Source organism: Leguminivora glycinivorella, chromosome 15, assembly GCF_023078275.1.
Source record: "Leguminivora glycinivorella isolate SPB_JAAS2020 chromosome 15, LegGlyc_1.1, whole genome shotgun sequence".
In the NCBI taxonomy this organism is placed as follows: domain Eukaryota; kingdom Metazoa; phylum Arthropoda; class Insecta; order Lepidoptera; family Tortricidae; genus Leguminivora; species Leguminivora glycinivorella.
In genome coordinates this window covers 5,927,987-5,947,780 of record NC_062985.1, presented here as the reverse complement: position 1 = coordinate 5,947,780, position 19,794 = coordinate 5,927,987, and the positions used below count along the sequence as shown (strand labels likewise).

Sequence of the window (19,794 nt, the reverse complement as noted above, 5' to 3'; positions counted from 1 at the left end):
CCGACGTGCTGGGTGGGGTCACTGTGGTGATCTCTCAAAATTTGACGTAGACTTGGAGGATCTGTCGACCCGACGTGCTGGGTGGGGTCACTGTGGTGATCTCTCAAAATTTGACGTAAACTTGGAGGATCTGTCGACCCGACGTGCTGGGTGGGGTCACTGTGGTGATCTCTCATATTTAGACGCAGATGTTCATGGGATCCGTCGACCCGACGTGCTGGGTGGGATCACAGTGGTGATCTCTCATATATTTTGACGCGGATGTTTAAGAGAACCATCGACCCGACGCGCTGGGTGGGGTCATCGCGGTGATCTCTCATATTTAGACGCGGAAGTTACTGGATCTGTCGACCCGACGTGCTGGGTGTGAACGTTCGCGTTCGCTCATGTTTGACGCGGATCAATGTTTACCAAAGTGGCGTGGTGGAACGCTGTATTGAAGGTATAGCGTTCTGTCAGACACGATGGTAGGTGCAGCTGGCGACCCGACGTGCTGGGTGTAAATGATTTAGCATTTACTCAATGACGTTGGCTAAGAACAGGCAAGAGTCCAGCAACCCAATGTTGGGTAAGAGTAAAATGACATGCTCGGACTGTTAGAGACGGGATATAATATTGATAATCTGAGAGAACAGCGTATTGTTCGAATGGTGTTTCGTATGTATTAATATCGCTGTTGATGGTAACATGAAGCTTGTTAAAGTGGAAACATATTGTTGGACATATTCAATTATGTATAGTAATTCATGTGTAAATGTAAGTAAAGTGCAAATTTTATTCGATAGGTATCGTTTCGAAAACCGATTCTAATATTTCGTGGTGATGGAAATAAATTGTAACGATTATCGATTTTTTAATTTTAAATATATATTTTAGTTAGAAAAATACAGCTTTAGAACGCGGGGTTTTGGTCGTTGACAAACGTCAAAGTGAAAATTTTTCTTTTACCGGCGTCGTTTAGATTAAACTTTCTTTAAAGTTCATGAAAAGGTGGTTAAGAATCGAAAATACTGTGTAAAAGGTGGAAAACACTTACCTATTTTCGTATATACTTATTCATATTCTGTGGACAAATCATCTGGACAAGGAAAACGTAGCGGTGCAACTTACACGGTAAGTGCTATGAAATCATCTAGAAGTTTATTCACTACGTTCGTTTTCATTTGGAAATTACTTGAAATTGCATTAAATTGTACACAAGGTCAATAGTAATGGTCTTTCACAGATCTTCAAATGATTTAAACATGGATCAAATTTGGGACAACATTTTAAAAGTAACTTCCGACAGACTTGTACAACTTACCGTCTCAGCTAAAGAGATAAGTGACACTATCAGTAAGGAGACCCCGCAAGATGCAATTCTTAATGCCCAAGTAGTAGCATCAAAATTAGAAAGTGTTTTACTGAAACTGAACAATGACTTAAATAATTATTTCAAATATGTGAACAATCCTTCAGCAGATGAAATATCAAATATATCTACACTACAGTTGGAAGCGGAGGAGCTCCTAAGTGAACTAAAGATTAAAATAGAGTATACCAAGACAAAGGAAACAACATCTAAATGCAGAACCGGAAAGCTGCCAATATTGAGTTTGCCTTCATTTGATGGAGATATTCTGAACTGGTACTCCTTTTGGGACCAGTTCAGATCGCAGATTGACGAGCGTGATTTGTCAGATGTGGATAAATTTTTGTATTTATCATCAGCCTTAAAGGGTGAATCTAGGAATTTAATAGAAGGTCTGCAAGCTACAAACGCTAACTATATTATAGCAGTTAATACACTTAAAGCACGGTATGGAAGAGAAACCTATATCAAGGATGCTCATTATGCGGCACTCGGTAAAATAACCCCGGCCAATGAAATGATTACAGACTGTCGTCGTGTCTACAACGAACTGGAACGGCACATGAGGGTGCTAAATGCTTTAGGAGAAGATGTATCACACAGTTTTTTCAGAACCCTAATATTTGACAAGTTTCCTGAAAGCATTGTCTATGAATTGAAACGTGTTTTAAAGGATGATTCTACCAACGAAATAAGAAACCAACTTTCAAAACTACTTAATGACAAGGAAGAGGTTTCAAAAACTAAACATAGATCTTCAGACATACAGGAAATAACTACAGGGACTTTACAAGCAATTGAAAATAATAAGAAATTTTATCAAGACTCGGGCAAGAAACGTCAATTCAAAAGAAGCCTACAACCGGAATTTCGAAAAAGGCCTAGGATGGAATGCCAGTTCTGTCTTTCCGATTCACACTGGAGTGATGAATGCAACAAGTTTTCTTCATTGAAAGACAGAAAAGAGAAACTAGACAAGAAATGTTTCCTATGTTTTAATGAAGGTCACCTCGTAAGAAATTGTAGGAGGGTCTTCAGATGCTACTATTGTAAGGGAAAGCACAATAGAGCACTTTGCCCAAAACAGTTCCAGTCTGCGATATCTCAAGTTGCAGGTGAGAATTCAAATAGTACTACTAAAAATGTTGATCAAAACACAATAAACTTTAGCTCAGTGTGTTTTTATTCTTATTTGCAGACAACAACTGCAGTAGTAAGGAATAAAACTAAACAGGGAAATCCACAGTCATGCCGCATCCTACTAGACTGTGGAAGTCAAAGGAGCTACATAACAGCTAAGTTAGCTCAATCAATTGATTTTACACCAGAAAATGAAGACTTACTAATGGTATACACGTTTGGTTCAAATAAACCTAAAGAGATTATTAGCCCTGTGACAGAAATTTGCTTGGAAACCAAACGTGGCTTACAGAAGAGGATAAGAGTAAATGTAGTCCCACATATCGCAAATGCTATCCCAATATTGAACTTTCCAGACAAGCTATCTGTAGATGTTATAGCTGATGATGATTCATTAGGAGATATAGTTAATGTACTGATTGGAAATGATTATTATTTCTCCTTTATTAGAGGTGGTCGACACCAGATTGGCGAAAATTTACATTTAATTGATACTGACTTCGGTTGGATGTTGACAGGGAGTACAGATGGGAACATTTATGACAATGTTTTATCAATAGTAACATATTGCCAATGTCATGGACCTAGTTGCCCATACTTTACAGAACCTGACTTACCTTTAAGAAATGTTGATATGAAGTTCTTATGGGCACTTGAAAGTATTGGTATAACAGATTCTCCTAAGACAACAAGGGAAGAGGAAGCAGTAAAATTCTTCAATGATACCATCCAGTATGTAGAAGGGAGATATGAAGTAAAATGGCCATGGATACAGTTCCCTCCTGATATACCAACTAATTATAATCTAGCTTATGGAAGATTGAAGAGCCTTCTAAGGAGATCTGATATTGCGACTTTGACAGAATATGATCAGATACTGTCTGAACAACTTGAAGCCAATATCATTGAAGTTCTAGAACCTCAAACAGTACCCATATATCAGGTAAACCCACCTATTCACTACTTACCTGGACATATAGTAAAACAAGAAGGAAAAAGGGGGCGTATTGTCTATGATGCATCAGCTAAAATAAAGCATTACAAGAGCCTAAATGAGTGTATGTATAGGGGGCCTTCAATGTTAGAAGACTTAACTGCCCTTCTTCTTAAATTTAGGTGCGGAGAAATAGGAATAACAGCAGACATCGAAAAGGCTTTTCTACAAGTTGGTCTCCAAGATGAGGATAGGGATGTCACGAGATTCCTTTGGGTAAAGGATCTATCCAAAGAACCCACTGAAGATAATCTTCTTCATTACAGATTTTGTAGAGTACCATTTGGAATCATTTCAAGCCCATTTCTGTTGACAGCCACAATACGACATCATTTATCACAAGATGAAAACCTTCTTAAAACCATTGCTGACAGATGTTACGTGGACAACCTTGTGACATGCGCGGAAGACTATAACAAAGCTACTACATTATATGAAGAAACCAGGAAAGTTTTCAAAGAACTCGGAATGAATATACGAGAATGGATGTCAAACGATAAACATTTTATGAAAACAATTCCTGAGAATCTAAGAGCACCTCAAAAGGACCGAATAAAAGTTCTTGGCCTTATGTGGAATGTGAAGAATGATACATTAGAATTGAAATTTAATGATAACCCCTTAGAATACCATGAGAAGAAGCTTACCAAAAGAGACGTTTTACGCACATTAGCAAGGGTCTATGACCCATGTGGTTTCGCTTCACCACTCATCCTACCTGCAAAAATATTCTTCCAACAGCTCTGCGAGATGAAGATTAAGTGGGATGCGAACTTGTCCTCAGAGCTCATACATAAATGGTCAAAAATATTAGCTAACCTTAAACTGACTAGAGATATTGAAATACCACGACATATAGGAAATGTAAGTCTAAAAACAAAAGCAAAATATGAACTTCATACTTTCACAGATGCTTCTATGAAAGCATATGCTGCGGTAACATATCTACGTATAGCAGGAGATAAAGAGAACAAGGTAGCATTCATTATGTCTAAAGCAAGAATAACACCATTAGAGGATCAAAAGGACTTGAAAATACCCCGGCAGGAATTATTAGCATATTTGATTGGTAGCAGGCTTATGAAGTATGTTAAAGCAAACATAGACTTACTTATTCAGAAACACTATTTGTGGACAGATAGTCTGGTTGTGCTCGGGTGGATGAAATCAAGTAAACTACTGTCCCCATTTATTACCCGTCGTGTTAATGAAATCAAGGAAAACAAAGAATTTGAATTTCGTTATGTGGATACAAATAGGAATCCAGCTGATTTGGCCACCCGGCCTGACTTGTGGGAGAGTAAAAAGGAATTATGGTTCAAGGGACCTGAATTCCTTTCCAAGGATCCAGTACATTGGCCAAGTACAACAAAAACTGAAGATCGACGAGCTTTTCTTGTGGCCGGGGAGGGCCTGGACATTGTCGATGATCCAGAGATGTCAGTGGAGGATAGCGAGGTCATACCCCATGTCCAAATAGATATGGATCTTGATGGCCATGAAACTCAAGAACAGGAACACGTTATCCAACAGATTGATACTAACGAAAATAAAACACATTTAATAGAAATTATAAACCTACAAAAGGAACATTTCCCAGAAGAAGTTAGTGGAAAAGAAACTCATCTGACCAGAAACTTAGGGCTGTATCTAGACGTAGATGGAATGTTGAGAAGTCGAGGACGACTATCGAATACTCGTTGGACCTATGATATGAAACACCCAATTCTTTTACCGCCAAAATCTGATTTTACTGATAAGGTTATCCGGGAGACTCACCAAGAAAACTACCATGTGGGAGTTCCGCATACCTTGAATATAATACGTGAAAAATACTGGATACTTCAGGGAAGAACACAAGTACAGAGGGTACTTAAATCCTGCAAACAATGTATTAAACAGGGTGGGGGACCATACCGTCTCCCTCCTACACCAGCTTTACCCGAGGAGCGAGTTAATTACAGTGATCCTTATACTTACACAGGTCTTGACTATTTCGGGCCAGTATTGGTAACAACAAACCTACAAAAAGAGAAACGGTGGGTATGCTTATTTACCTGTCTTGCTGTCAGAGCTGTTCACATGGAGATAGTAAAGGACTTAACAGCTGAAGAATGTTTGCTTGCTTTGAGACGTTTCATAGCATCAAGAGGAAAGCCAAAGATGATATTATCGGACAATGCACCTCAATTCAAGCTGACGTCAGAACTTCTGGCGAGCCCATATTGTGTAAAAAACAGCATTAAGTGGAAGTTTATCCCTCAACTGGCACCATGGCACGGAGGAGTCTATGAACGAATGATAGCACTGGCAAAGCATTGTATGAAGCGCACGTTGGAAAAACACTTATTGAATGATAACCAGTTACTCACAGTAGTTAAAGAGATTGAGGGAGTCATCAATACAAGACCTTTGACGTATGTTAGCGCAGAGTTTGACCGTGTGCTGAGACCAGTGGACTTCTTGAGATTAGGTAACTGCGCGATTCTCGAACCAATGGAGATAGACAACTCTGGCAAGATTACTGCCACGAAAGTAGACCTCATTGCAGGCTGGAAAAGAGGTATCATGATCTTAGGGGAGTTTAAGGATATGTTCATAAGACAATACCTAACAAGTCTGAGGGAAAAGCACAGATATTCTATCAAGCAACCTAGATCCACTTCTGATAAATTACCACAAATAGGTGATATGGTTCAGATATACGATGAATCTAAGAAAAGGATAAACTGGAAAGAAGGGAGGATTACCACCTTGATCAAGAGTCTAGATGGACAGTGTAGAGTAGCAAAAGTAAAGGTTGGCGACACGGAGTTTACTAGATCCTTAGGTCACCTTTATCCACTGGAAACTGACTACACCGGAGAATCTTCAGGAGCAGAAATTCCTGTAGTAGAACAGATGGAACTTACTTTACCAGCAGATCGTATCAACATAGAGTTAGATAAGATCCCGTTAGAGAATACACATCAACCAGAAAGCTGTCAAACTCAGATACAAGATGACATGAAGGTAACAAATGAAGCACATAGTCAAGAACAAGCTGAGGTGGTTCAGGGCATAGAATTGTCTTCGAATGAGTCGGAAGTTACTGATAGGCAAGAAAAAGTTCAACAAGAGTCTGAGGATACTCCACAAGACAGGGAGCTGAGTAACTCACCTGCCGAGATGAGACCAGAGCGGATTGCAGCTCGACGAGCCCGAGAGAAGATTGCTGAGTGGACACGCCACTTAGCAGCTCTCTTATAAACTTCTTTGATGTCGGGGAGTGTCGCGAATCATCGCGATCCTGTGGTAAGTTGTGTAGACTAATACTAAAACTTATACATTTAATACTGGCAACATTTAGATGACATCAGTTTGCCGCCATCGGGGAAACGAAAAATATAAAAAAATGGCGATGGCAAGAACAAGTTGGTGCGAGTATATAAAGTGTAAAAGCAGTTTCTCTGGGTCCCAAAAGGCTGATTAACTTGAGCTAAGTATTAGACTAGGTTAATATGTAACTGATATGGTAAAAGTTCTAAACATAGTAATTACAAATACAAGTAAATGGGATCCCAAGTGCTACGTATGTCATGTTCATTGTAGTAGTTAACTGAGCCTAGAATCTCGAGTTAACCTTGCCTATACTTAGTGCTTATTTAATAATCTATCAACAGGTGGTGGAAACAATCTCCAGGCACCAGAGTCAAGTCGTCTTGTAGCGAAGCAATTCTTAAGCAACCCAGCGAATACCGGACGTTCAGGTAGGACTTGGAAATTATAATGATTGCCGCCAATATGTTAACGCCAAAATTCAAGTTGATAGAAATTGAATAGTTAGAACAATCATTTTAATACGTAGAAATACTCTAATTAGTAGACATTGAAATTATTTGGGCTTTGGCGACAACCCGTGAACACCAGGAAACGACAACTTATTACAAGGAGAGCCTATGAAATAAATCAAACTCAATAACAGAGTGTAGGTAAGCTTTTCCGCCGCTTATACTTCTTGCATTTTTGCATACAGGTATTCCACTTGCAGATGATCCAAAGTTCCAAAGCTCTTCCCTTCTGGTAGGGTCTAAGCAAAATTAAGCATCATACCTATAAGTATATAAATACGACAGTTCTTGCCTTTTGACTGTTTTAATAGTTTTTCTCCACATTGATCATTTTGGAAATACAGAGCCAAAAAAAACTATTTTTCGGCGAATGAACTCATACCTAAGTGTAGCTTTTTTTGTAACTTAGTATCTGTGATCTCGACTCAAACACGGTTTTTTCGACACATGACATACACTAGAATAACTAAGTAAGCTCACGCTTTTATTGGTTCCCCTGAGACGAATAGTCTTTGGGGTTGGTGATAGTACAAGCCCTGCACTCTAAATTTAGACCAGACTGCAGTTTATAATAGCTACCGTTTGGGCAGTAACTGTGGAAACATAAATTAGCATTGCTGCATTGCAGACTAAACTTTGCACTGTAAATTTACAATATGGTGAAATTGTAAGTTATTATTACTTACCACAAATATAGCTCTGTAGTATTGTGAATTAATATTCATTTAATCAAGTTTAAAAAAAGCAGACCATTTATCAGTGAAGATGTTTGAATGGAATTTAAATTAATAAATTCTGTGTCAGTCAATAATTGCAGTTAACATAATATAAGCCTTGTAATTGGCTATCTTATATCAATGCTTCATATCTTATATTTGGCTTTTATTTATTTTCTTCCATATTTTACACAAAATATTGGTCTTGTTGGCCACACCACAAATATTGATACATTCAGTTGTCTTCCAAGTGACAAGTTCTTGTAACTAAACTAAAGTAGTCTTTTGAAAACAAAGGTTTATCAATAGCATTGTTCTTGAGGAAAAAAGAAGCAACTAGTTTTCATATTAGTAAAACAATGCCAGTATAGTATACCATAGTTTCCATTCCCACATTGTAGAAATTTGCTGTAAAAAGTAAACAATAGCTGAAATGGATTATTGGGAAGATTGTTCATTAAGGTTCAATTAATCTAGTTTTGATTTTGACACAGTTAGTGTTAGTACACAAACAGTACTTTTATTAACTATAAAACCCCCATGAGACTCAAAAATATTTTAAGCAGGTTACTCACATATTGAAGTTGATATAACGCTCGACATGTTTTGATCCATTTCCAAGGATATTTTTCAAAGAGTAGCGACCTCGCCTTTATTAATTGAAAGTGCGGTGCAAACTGTGCAGTACTGTGTAGTATGTTTAATTTAGAATTCAATCCTGAGGTTGTCAAAGTTCGAACCAATAGATACTATTCTCTATATATAAATTTCCTTAATTTTCATAAGCAGTATTTGTAGCTTGATTTCCATTACAAGAGTGGTCATAAACATTTGATGAATGTAACCAATAAATTGAACTCAAATGTACTTGTTTACACCTAGTCCTGGTAAAAAATTTATCAACATCTCAATAAAAATGTAGTTTTATTTCAATAGTGATAAATTTTATTGAGTATTGTGTTTTTAGAACAATAACATAGTTATTTTAAATTGAAAACAAAACAACATTAGTTTCTAGAGACAGCATGTTTGAATAATTCAAAGAATTTTAGAGGAGGGCCAGAATTACAACAAAAATGCATTTTTACTATGATGCTAGGCTAGCCATATCATACACTATTTTGAAGGACTGATGGAGGGCAAGGTAACATCTTTTCTACTAGTGTTTTTACCTATTTTTTATGAACATATTACATTCCCAGACCCAAAAATCCAAGATATTATCAATCTACAAGTACAAAATAAATGGAAGTGCTATCCATATTCATAATTCAGAATGCGACATATGTGACATATTTTTACGCGTACGAAATAAAGCGATTAACAGTGGAATTTGATATGAAACACTTACCAAAATCACCCACAAGATAAGATAAAATTGTTGACAAATAGTCCTCACTTCACAATCAAATCACAGTACATAATTATGAAACTCGTAAAGTAAGTAAACACACAACACATACGTCACTCGTAACAGTCCGCCATTTTATAAAATTATTTGGTGTACCACAGACAACAAAAAGCATGATCGTTAGTGATGTCCTAAAACCGGTATATGAGTAGAAATAAAATTACAGACGTTTTAACGTTAACTTGAATAGCTTTGGTTATCGCAAACTGACAGCAGTGACAGCTGTCTTTACCATATTGCAAAATATTTTATCTTGAAACGAGAAATGCTTAGAAAAGTATAAAATGCCAACTAAATTCGGAAATATATTCGAACAACTGACATCAATACGCAATTCCTTTTATGTTCTGAGTAGACGCAAGTCGTTTAAATATGGGGTGCCATTTATTTTGTTTGTTGTAGGAGGATCTTTCGGGCTAAGAGAATGGACCCAAATCAGGTTACACTGTGTTTTATCTTTCGGCTGATAATATTTTATGTCATAGCTAAATAGAATACCGACTCAACATATTTCATGCACAAATTTTCTGAAACAATGCATAAAAATATTGATTGGCATGTCCTTAGTGTATTAGTCACGTTTTCTCTCTTAAATGACTTTACAACACTAAAGTGGGTATTTCCCAACTGATAAGGTGCAGTAGTCATCAGCTATATTTAATTACATTAGCATTAAGCATTCTGCTTTATTATAAACTAAAATTATAAGAAAAATACAGTTATGAAAATATTATTTGCATGACTCATTTAAACAAGATATTAAGTACAATCTTGATAATCCGGCATTGTTCCTGACACAGAGGTGGTGCCGGATCAGTGGAAAATTCGGATTACTGGAAATCAGAGCCATTCGCCACCCATATATTTTCATTTTTTTTTATGTATGGCATATAAAAAGACTGATAAAATAATAAGTTCAAAAAACATTCAACCATTATCTGGTTTTTAGCCACTTTTGAAGTGAGGTCATACTGATAATTTACACATAGATGGTAAACTTGCACTTGAAATTATCACTTGCATCTCTGTTTTAGTGCCGGCTTAATGGACATTTCGGACCACCCAAGTGCCAGATTATTTAGATTGTACTGTGTGTACATTGCAAATTTTACTTTGTATCATAGGAATAAATTATTGTGAAATATATATCTCTTGTATATTGAGACTACATTCCAGTAACTTTATTAGCTTGTGTACTGCTGTAGTCTTTAATTCATATTCTTATTGACTACCAATCTGCAATAGGGAAGTTAGTCATTGGGCATTATTAGTATGAGATATTTGCTCTGGGCAGCCAATTAATTTGACAGTCTAAACCAATCATTTTTGGCTGTCAAAATGGTGTCATTTTTATAAAACTTAAATTTGTAATGAACCTTATTTACTTTTGAACCATATGTAAATTATACCTACGAATTATGCAGCTCATTTGCTGAATCATGATAAATATGTAGCTATGACACAATCATGCTAAAAAAAATGGTATGCTATAAAACCGCCTTCAAAAAAAGCGTGTTACAAAACACGGAGAAACTAAAAAGCCAAAAATAATAAACCTTCGAATTCAGATTTCTTATCGGATTGCAATAATCTAAACATCCAAATTATAAACAAATCAATTATTTTTGTAGTCTGTACCAGACCTGTTCGTCGCCTTGCTATTTCCTGTTTGCCCCACCCAACCATACGCAGGCTGGCCCCGACTCCAAAAATAATTGATTTGTTTATAATTTGGATGTTTAGATTATTGCAATCCGATAAGAAATCTGAATTCGAAGGTTTATTATTTTTGGCTTTTTAGTTTCTCCGTGTTTTGTAACACGCTTTTTTTGAAGGCGGTTTTATTTTTTGTTAAAAAGTTAATTTATTTGTTGATTTTTAGTGGTTCCTAGTGATATTATATGTATCAGTCCGAATATATGTACAGTAGTGAAAGAATTATCCTTTAACTCCTAACCGTTGAGGAGTTGACCTTCCATCATCAGCTCAGCCACATAAAATTATTACCATCAGGCGTAAATACTGGTGTACCTTTGAAAAATACACTAAGAACATTACATGCGCCTATAACATTTGAAGAGTTCCCTCGATTTCTCCAAGATCCCATCATCAGACCCCGACTTGGTGCCAATGGGACCATCTCGGGTTATACCCGTTTATACCCGTTCGATAAAAAAATAAATTTGAAAATCGGTCCACGATCCTCGGAGATATCGAGTAACATACATACAAAAAAAAACATTCAGTCGAATTGAGAACCTCCTCCTTTTTTGAAGTCGGTTAAAAATGATTTGCAGACTGGAATGATAAGATAAAATAAATTAGATATGAGAGTTCAAAATAGTCAAATTAATTTAATTTAGTCCAAATGAATAAGCTGAAAGCAAACAGCTTTATAGCCTTATAATGAAAGGGGTCACTCAGATCAATAACTAATAGCAATTACAATACCTAAAATACTTGACCTATATAAATGCAGAAAAGGTTTCAGTATTGCATAATGTAAAGTACAAGTTATAGTATTTATTTAGTGTGATGCCATACATTTGTATGGCATCACACAGGCAGTGCATTTGCACTAAGTAATAGCATTAGCCCTTCAATTATATGAACAACTTAAGTGACCGGCCACACCAGAGCGTCGCGTGTCTCGGGGCGCGCAACGGGCGTCCGCGCCACGCCGCTTCAGTGTAATTCAAAAAACGCCTCCTCAGTACATTTTGTATAGGAAAGACGTAAGACGCGCCCCAGGTGGCGTGGCGGCGGCGGGGCGCGCGCCGCGCCGCTTGGCGGCGCGCCTTACGTCCTTCTTATACAAAATGTACTGAGGAGACGCTTTTGAATTACACTCAGGTGGCGTGGCGCGGACGCCCTTTGCGCGCCCCGAGACACGCGACGCATAAGGCAGCGTTCCCATTTATGCGTCGCGTGTCTCGGGGCGCGCAAGGGGCGTCCGCGCCACGCCGCTTAAGTGTAATTCAAAAAACGTCTCCTCAGTACATTTTGTATAGGAAAGACGTAAGACGCGCCCCAGGTGGCGTGGCGGCGGCGGGCGCGCGCCGCGCCGCCAAGGCGGCGCGCCTTACGTCCTTCCTATACAAAATGTACTGAGGAGACGCTTTTTGAATTACACTCAGGTGGCGTGGCGCGGACGCCCTTTGCGCGCCCCGAGACACGCTACGCATAAGTGGGAACACTGCCTAAGTGGGAACGCTGCCTTATAGTACATATCAGTACTTCCAGAAATTATGTTTTGATCAAGTACAAAGCTTTATTTTTATGAATGATATATCTCTTCTAGCTACCAATACTAAAAATGGGATGACTCATGAAGTCTTGGAAATGATTTCACAACAATTTCCTTCTATAGAGTCAGTCTAGGTCTTTCTAGACTAGTTTAGAAACCTAGGTTGATAGCATGCGCGGATCCAGGGGGGGGGTCATGGGGGTCATGACCCCCCTGGAGCAAGTTGGCCATACAAATAGACCACGTGACTCCCCCTGGGGCCCCGGGCCTTTACCACGTGACCCCCCCCCGGGCACGAAGCTGGATCCGCGCTTGGTTGATAGGTAGGTTTGCTGATATGCTGATGTTTTTTTTTCTAGGTACCAGTTTTCTCAAGTAAAAGGAGTGAGCAAAGCCGAGGCAGAGAAGATGGGCCTAAATAAAGCGAAAGATGTCACCCTCGAGGGCACTTATGATGAAATTCAGAAACTGGACATTGACAACTGGGAAAATAAACGAGGACCGCGCCCGTGGGAACCTGATACGATTAAGAAAACATAAATGTACTGCCATGATGTTATTAATTTGTTGTTAAATAATGTAAATAGTTAGGATGTAATCAATGAAATGGTTTGTTTGTTAATTCAAAATGTTTTGATTAAGTTTCAAGCATTATATTTTTATTTAAAGGTAGGTATATTTCATTTTCCTTGCCTTAGGTACAAGCTTGCACATCAGTTTCCTTCTAATTTATTCCTTATTTCCCCATAAAGGATAACAAGCAGAGCATCAACATGCACAAATGCGTAGTAGGAAATGGTAATGATATCTAATAGCGAACCAACATTATAGCCGAACTACCTATTTGAAAATCTTATGGCAACGAGATAAGTTCTATCTACAAATGAACAGATCAGTGGTTTTGAGCATAATAAACATAAAACAGTTATATAAACGTGTCACCATTATTAGAATTATTCACTACTTCGTAGAAAGCGAATGTCGCAGTCACCTATTTTTACGCGACTGCGTAAATGCCTACCTAATTATAAAAGAAAAAAGAACTAAAATATATAGACTGTTGGGTTGTACTGAACTTGGGTTTTGTTTGTCTAAAATGGATCAAAACAACTCTCATATACAGTAGGTATGTCTGCTCTTTATCCACAGTCAAATGTAAGTTTATACCTACTACCACAGTTAATTACGATGGGTAACTTGTATTTAATTAATTAGGTACCTATCTAATCATTAACCAGACCTTTCTTTTTGCAAATTTCATAAATGGCAGTTTATTAACTACATCGTTTGTCTTCAGTTGTTATGATTAGCTATTAAGCTAAAGTATAGGCATTACCTAATACCTACTTGAATTTAAATTAAACATTTGTTTCTATGAAACATTTGTATAAAAACCTACAATCAGTGCCTACAAAATTATACTGATATAAAGAATGTGCAACCTTATTTTACTTTACTGCGCATCTAAAATACTCTATTATTTACCTATATAGATTAGCATAATGTACTAGAATTTTTGCGAAATAACGATATTATTGTCTGCAAACCTACTTTATTATCATTTTCATCTTTGTTTGTTTTGATCAATAACCCCCATGACGTCACAAAGAAATTTGGATCAGCCGACTTTGACGCATGCGTTCTAGAAATATTCATACTTCTCTCTCACTTTATTATATGGCGCTAGAAAGAAACACATTTTAGCTTCGGACGACCTCGTGGCTTTTCGTGTCGTCTCGGGTGAAAAATTGATTGCGCTGTCGTTGTCTATAAAAAGGAGTCGCTGCTTATTGGCCAGCGCATTTCAAAGCGAAAACTCGAAAAAGGAACTTTACTAGCGTGTGACTCTTCAGAGTTGTTTGTTGAAGATAATAATTATTGTGTTTTAATAAGAGAAATTCTAGTGACTAGGTGAGTACATACATATTTATATAAAAAAACAGAAAGTTCTTTTAGATTCTTTTTTTTCCACGTAGTCATCATGTCGCGATAGCTTGCTGATATTTCTATCCGCCATTTTGAAGTGATCACTTCGAACAGAGAAATGGAGTTTTTCGCGTAATAAAATATCATTTTTTAACACAGTTGTACACTATCATTGTAACAGTAAGCCATTTATACTAGTAATTATGGTTTCACAAGATAAATGCAATCTCCAAATTTAGTTGCGTCATGTTTTTAACAGGAAGACATAAGTGGGTATTTTGCCGTGACCTAATTGAATTTTACTGTTGAGTTGTTGACTTGCCTACTGACCTAGATGCAAAGACTCTAAATTCAGTTTAAAACTAAGTATGTGTGTCATGTTGTACCGGAAGCTTTTTTTTAAAGACTTAAATTTCTAGGGCGTAACCAAATCTTTGCTTTTGTGTTGCAATCATTATTTTAAAACTTTGTTTTTGTTGTTTTAGGACAAAATGCAGATCTTTGTGAAGACGTTGACGGGTAAAACCATCACTTTGGAAGTTGAGCCGTCTGATACTATTGAGAACGTGAAAGCTAAGATTCAGGACAAAGAGGGTATCCCTCCGGATCAGCAGCGTCTTATCTTCGCCGGTAAGCAGCTGGAAGACGGCCGCACACTCTCTGACTACAACATCCAGAAGGAATCTACTCTCCACTTGGTACTTCGTCTGCGTGGCGGTATGCAGATCTTTGTAAAGACCCTGACTGGCAAAACCATCACCCTTGAGGTAGAGCCTTCAGATACTATTGAAAATGTAAAAGCTAAAATCCAAGACAAGGAAGGCATCCCTCCAGACCAGCAGAGACTGATCTTCGCAGGCAAGCAGTTGGAAGATGGCCGTACACTCTCAGACTACAATATCCAGAAGGAATCCACACTCCACTTGGTACTTCGTCTCCGTGGTGGTATGCAGATCTTTGTCAAGACCTTGACTGGCAAAACCATCACACTTGAGGTTGAGCCTTCAGACACTATTGAGAATGTTAAGGCTAAAATTCAAGACAAAGAGGGCATCCCTCCAGACCAGCAGAGGTTGATCTTTGCAGGAAAACAGCTTGAGGATGGACGCACCCTATCTGACTACAATATCCAAAAAGAATCAACCCTTCACTTGGTACTCCGTCTCCGTGGTGGTATGCAGATCTTTGTAAAAACCCTGACTGGTAAAACTATCACTCTAGAGGTTGAGCCTTCAGACACTATTGAAAATGTAAAAGCTAAAATCCAAGACAAGGAAGGCATCCCTCCAGACCAACAACGTCTCATTTTCGCCGGTAAACAATTGGAAGATGGGCGCACCCTCTCAGATTACAACATCCAGAAGGAATCCACTCTTCACTTGGTACTTCGCCTCCGTGGTGGTATGCAGATCTTTGTCAAGACCTTGACTGGCAAAACCATCACCCTCGAGGTTGAGCCTTCAGACACTATTGAGAATGTTAAGGCTAAAATTCAAGACAAAGAGGGCATCCCTCCAGACCAGCAGAGGTTGATCTTTGCAGGCAAGCAGTTGGAAGATGGGCGCACTCTCTCAGATTACAACATCCAGAAGGAATCCACCCTCCACTTGGTGCTGCGTCTGCGTGGTGGTATGCAGATCTTTGTCAAGACCTTGACTGGCAAAACCATCACCCTTGAGGTTGAGCCTTCAGACACTATTGAGAATGTTAAGGCTAAAATTCAAGACAAAGAGGGCATCCCTCCAGACCAGCAGAGATTGATCTTTGCAGGCAAGCAGTTGGAAGATGGCCGCACACTCTCAGACTACAATATCCAGAAGGAATCCACCCTCCACTTGGTGCTGCGTCTACGTGGTGGTATGCAGATCTTTGTCAAGACCTTGACCGGCAAAACCATCACCCTCGAGGTTGAGCCTTCAGACACTATTGAGAATGTTAAGGCTAAAATTCAAGACAAAGAGGGCATCCCTCCAGACCAGCAGAGGTTGATCTTTGCAGGCAAGCAGTTGGAAGATGGGCGCACACTCTCAGATTACAACATCCAGAAGGAATCCACCCTCCACTTGGTGCTGCGTCTGCGTGGTGGTATGCAGATCTTTGTGAAAACCTTGACTGGCAAGACAATCACACTTGAGGTTGAGCCTTCAGACACTATTGAAAATGTAAAAGCTAAAATCCAAGACAAGGAAGGCATCCCTCCAGACCAACAACGTCTCATTTTCGCCGGTAAACAATTGGAAGATGGGCGCACCCTCTCAGATTACAACATCCAGAAGGAATCCACTCTTCACTTGGTACTTCGCCTCCGTGGTGGTATGCAGATCTTTGTCAAGACCTTGACTGGCAAAACCATCACCCTCGAGGTTGAGCCTTCAGACACTATTGAGAATGTTAAGGCTAAAATTCAAGACAAAGAGGGCATCCCTCCAGACCAGCAGAGGTTGATCTTTGCAGGCAAGCAGTTGGAAGATGGGCGCACCCTCTCAGATTACAACATCCAGAAGGAATCCACCCTCCACTTGGTGCTGCGTCTGCGTGGTGGTATGCAGATCTTTGTCAAGACCTTGACTGGCAAAACCATCACCCTTGAGGTTGAGCCTTCAGACACTATTGAGAATGTTAAGGCTAAAATTCAAGACAAAGAGGGCATCCCTCCAGACCAGCAGAGGTTGATCTTTGCAGGAAAACAGCTTGAGGATGGGCGCACCCTATCTGACTACAATATCCAAAAAGAATCAACCCTTCACTTGGTACTCCGTCTCCGTGGTGGTATGCAGATCTTTGTAAAAACCCTGACTGGTAAAACTATCACTCTAGAGGTTGAGCCTTCAGACACTATTGAAAATGTAAAAGCTAAAATCCAAGACAAGGAAGGCATCCCTCCAGACCAACAACGTCTCATTTTCGCCGGTAAACAATTGGAAGATGGGCGCACCCTCTCAGATTACAACATCCAGAAGGAATCCACTCTTCACTTGGTACTTCGCCTCCGTGGTGGTATGCAGATCTTTGTCAAGACCTTGACTGGCAAAACCATCACCCTCGAGGTTGAGCCTTCTGACACTATTGAGAATGTTAAGGCTAAAATTCAAGACAAAGAGGGCATCCCTCCAGACCAGCAGAGGTTGATCTTTGCAGGCAAGCAGTTGGAAGATGGGCGCACCCTCTCAGATTACAACATCCAGAAGGAATCCACCCTCCACTTGGTGCTGCGTCTGCGTGGTGGTATGCAGATCTTTGTCAAGACCTTGACTGGCAAAACCATCACCCTTGAGGTTGAGCCTTCAGACACTATTGAGAATGTTAAGGCTAAAATTCAAGACAAAGAGGGCATCCCTCCAGACCAGCAGAGATTGATCTTTGCAGGCAAGCAGTTGGAAGATGGCCGCACACTCTCAGACTACAATATCCAGAAGGAATCCACCCTCCACTTGGTGCTGCGTCTACGTGGTGGTATGCAGATCTTTGTCAAGACCTTGACCGGCAAAACCATCACCCTCGAGGTTGAGCCTTCAGACACTATTGAAAACGTAAAAGCCAAAATCCAGGACAAAGAAGGCATTCCCCCAGACCAGCAACGTCTCATCTTCGCCGGAAAACAATTGGAAGACGGCCGCACGCTCTCCGATTACAATATCCAAAAAGAGTCCACCCTTCATCTTGTACTTAGATTGAGAGGTGGCATGTAAACGACACTGCCTGTTCACTGTTCATTCCAATAATATTATTTGCTAAACAGGTGAAATAAAGCTTTGTCATTGACTGAATATATGTATTTTATTTTGACTTAGATAACACTACGCCAGCGTTCCCTGGGAAGTCACAAATGTAGCACAAATCCGTGCGAATTAGTACATTGACTTGTTTGCTATTTTCCTAATTACAATGTTTTTCATCACAATTGTCAGAACAAGGAGTAAATACTTAAATAGTGACACTAGGTAGCAAAATAAATCTGTTTTACGGCGAGGGCGTACAATTGAACCCTGAACTAAGTAAAGGATTCTGGGGCTAAACTAGAAGTGATAGATTCAAGTGTTGACGCTCAAACAAGGTGGAAATTATTTTTTACCACACCAACTGGTAACTTTGCTTACTTTGCTATCAACAGACAGCAAAATTGCATTTTATCCACAAGAGTAAAAAGTAATTTCATACAAATTTTAACTTGATATCTTGAGCTGGCAGGTAGAATTTACCTATCCTATACATGATGATTTTGAATCATAAATATTCAATAAATTGCGCATCTGGTGACCAGAGGGCTGGCCAGTATTTCGCTCAGCGGATAAGTCTAGCTATCCAGCGGGGCAATGCGGCCAGCCTTCTGGGCACCTTACCCACTGGCGACGATTCGAGCCAAATTTTTTATTTGTAGTTAAGTAGTATAAGTTTTTATTTGTAAGATTTTTAGTATAAGTGTTTAGTTGTAAGTTTTTACTATGTTGTTGTTTTGATGATAATTAATAAAAAATGCTCTTTCATTTGATATGTAAAATAAATTGATAGATTTGATTTAGTCTGATGTTTTATAGTCAGTATTTTGTTCGTGTTGGTATGGTGGATTTTCTTGTTTCGCTCGGCGGTAAAGTTTGTTTAACCTTCGTGCCTTGAAACCCTCGCAACGCTCAAGATTCCACTTTTTGAACCACTCGCTACGCTCGAGGTTCAATATTGGAATGTTTCGCTTGCTCGAATATTGGCACGTGCGGTTAGGCCCCGCGCACACGGAGGCAACAGTTGCTCGGCGACTTTCGTATTTGTATGAAAAGTTGCGTCGCCTCGTGTGCGCACCTTCATACTAGCCCATAGACCGAGCGACGGAGATAAAACAGTTTTGTCTCCCGTCTGTGGGGGCCCTTATTGCTACCGTCACAGAATACATATTATTAGTACAAGTAGTGAAGATGTTAATTTCTCCTCTCGCTCTTACGTAGTTGAGCGATAGAGATGCAATTTTACGAACCATAGACGAATAAGGTTTGCTCTATAAGGCTCCGCGCACACGGGCGACAAAACTGTTTTGTCTCCGTCGCTCGGTCTATGGGCTAGTATGAAGGTGCGCACACGAGGCGACGCAACTTTTCATACAAATACGACGGAGACAAAACAGTTTTGTCTCCCGTCTGTGGAGGGCCTTATGCGTCATCGCCATTGACGTATTCCTGATTTGCTGTTG

At 39.2% G+C, this 19,794-nt stretch overlaps 3 protein-coding genes across 5 annotated transcripts in view; 2 read left to right on the top strand and 1 right to left on the bottom strand.

Moving 5' to 3' along the window:
• Nucleotides 1-9,530, bottom strand: part of LOC125234276 (tyrosine-protein kinase CSK) — a 67,926-nt gene extending 58,396 nt beyond the window's left edge. For 2 of the 3 annotated variants that reach the window (XM_048140496.1, XM_048140498.1), the window contains exon 1: nucleotides 9,383-9,529. The gene's annotated coding sequence lies outside the window, so the exon portion shown is untranslated. Of the gene's footprint in view, nucleotides 1-9,382 lie in introns of all 3 variants that reach the window. The other variant, XM_048140493.1, reaches the window with a different exon arrangement.
• A 140-nt stretch (nucleotides 9,531-9,670) lies between these two features.
• Nucleotides 9,671-13,357, top strand: LOC125234280 (cytochrome c oxidase assembly protein COX16 homolog, mitochondrial). Its single transcript, XM_048140503.1, has 2 exons — nucleotides 9,671-9,881; nucleotides 13,049-13,357. The coding sequence occupies exons 1-2, from the start codon at nucleotides 9,727-9,729 to the stop codon at nucleotides 13,227-13,229; spliced, it is 336 nt and encodes a 111-aa protein (XP_047996460.1). The 5' UTR covers nucleotides 9,671-9,726; the 3' UTR covers nucleotides 13,230-13,357.
• A 1,091-nt stretch (nucleotides 13,358-14,448) lies between these two features.
• On the top strand, nucleotides 14,449-18,382 carry LOC125233815 (polyubiquitin-C-like). The gene is made up of 2 exons (XM_048139944.1): nucleotides 14,449-14,600; nucleotides 15,101-18,382. Exon 2 carries the CDS (start codon nucleotides 15,107-15,109, stop codon nucleotides 18,302-18,304), a length of 3,198 nt encoding a protein of 1,065 aa, XP_047995901.1. The 5' UTR covers nucleotides 14,449-14,600; nucleotides 15,101-15,106; the 3' UTR covers nucleotides 18,305-18,382.
• The last annotated feature ends 1,412 nt before the right edge of the window (nucleotides 18,383-19,794 follow it).

What these genes read in the sequence shown, in the direction of transcription:
- LOC125233815 (XM_048139944.1), top strand. Translation starts at nt 15,107, where the DNA reads ATGCAGATCTTTGTGAAGACGTTGACGGGTAAAACCATCACTTTGGAA.
- LOC125234280 (XM_048140503.1), top strand. Translation starts at nt 9,727, where the DNA reads ATGCCAACTAAATTCGGAAATATATTCGAACAACTGACATCAATACGC. An exon ending in AGAGAATGGACCCAAATCAG is followed by an intron (nt 9,882 to 13,048) that starts GTTACACTGTGT and finishes TTTTTTTTCTAG; the next exon opens with GTACCAGTTTTCTCAAGTAA.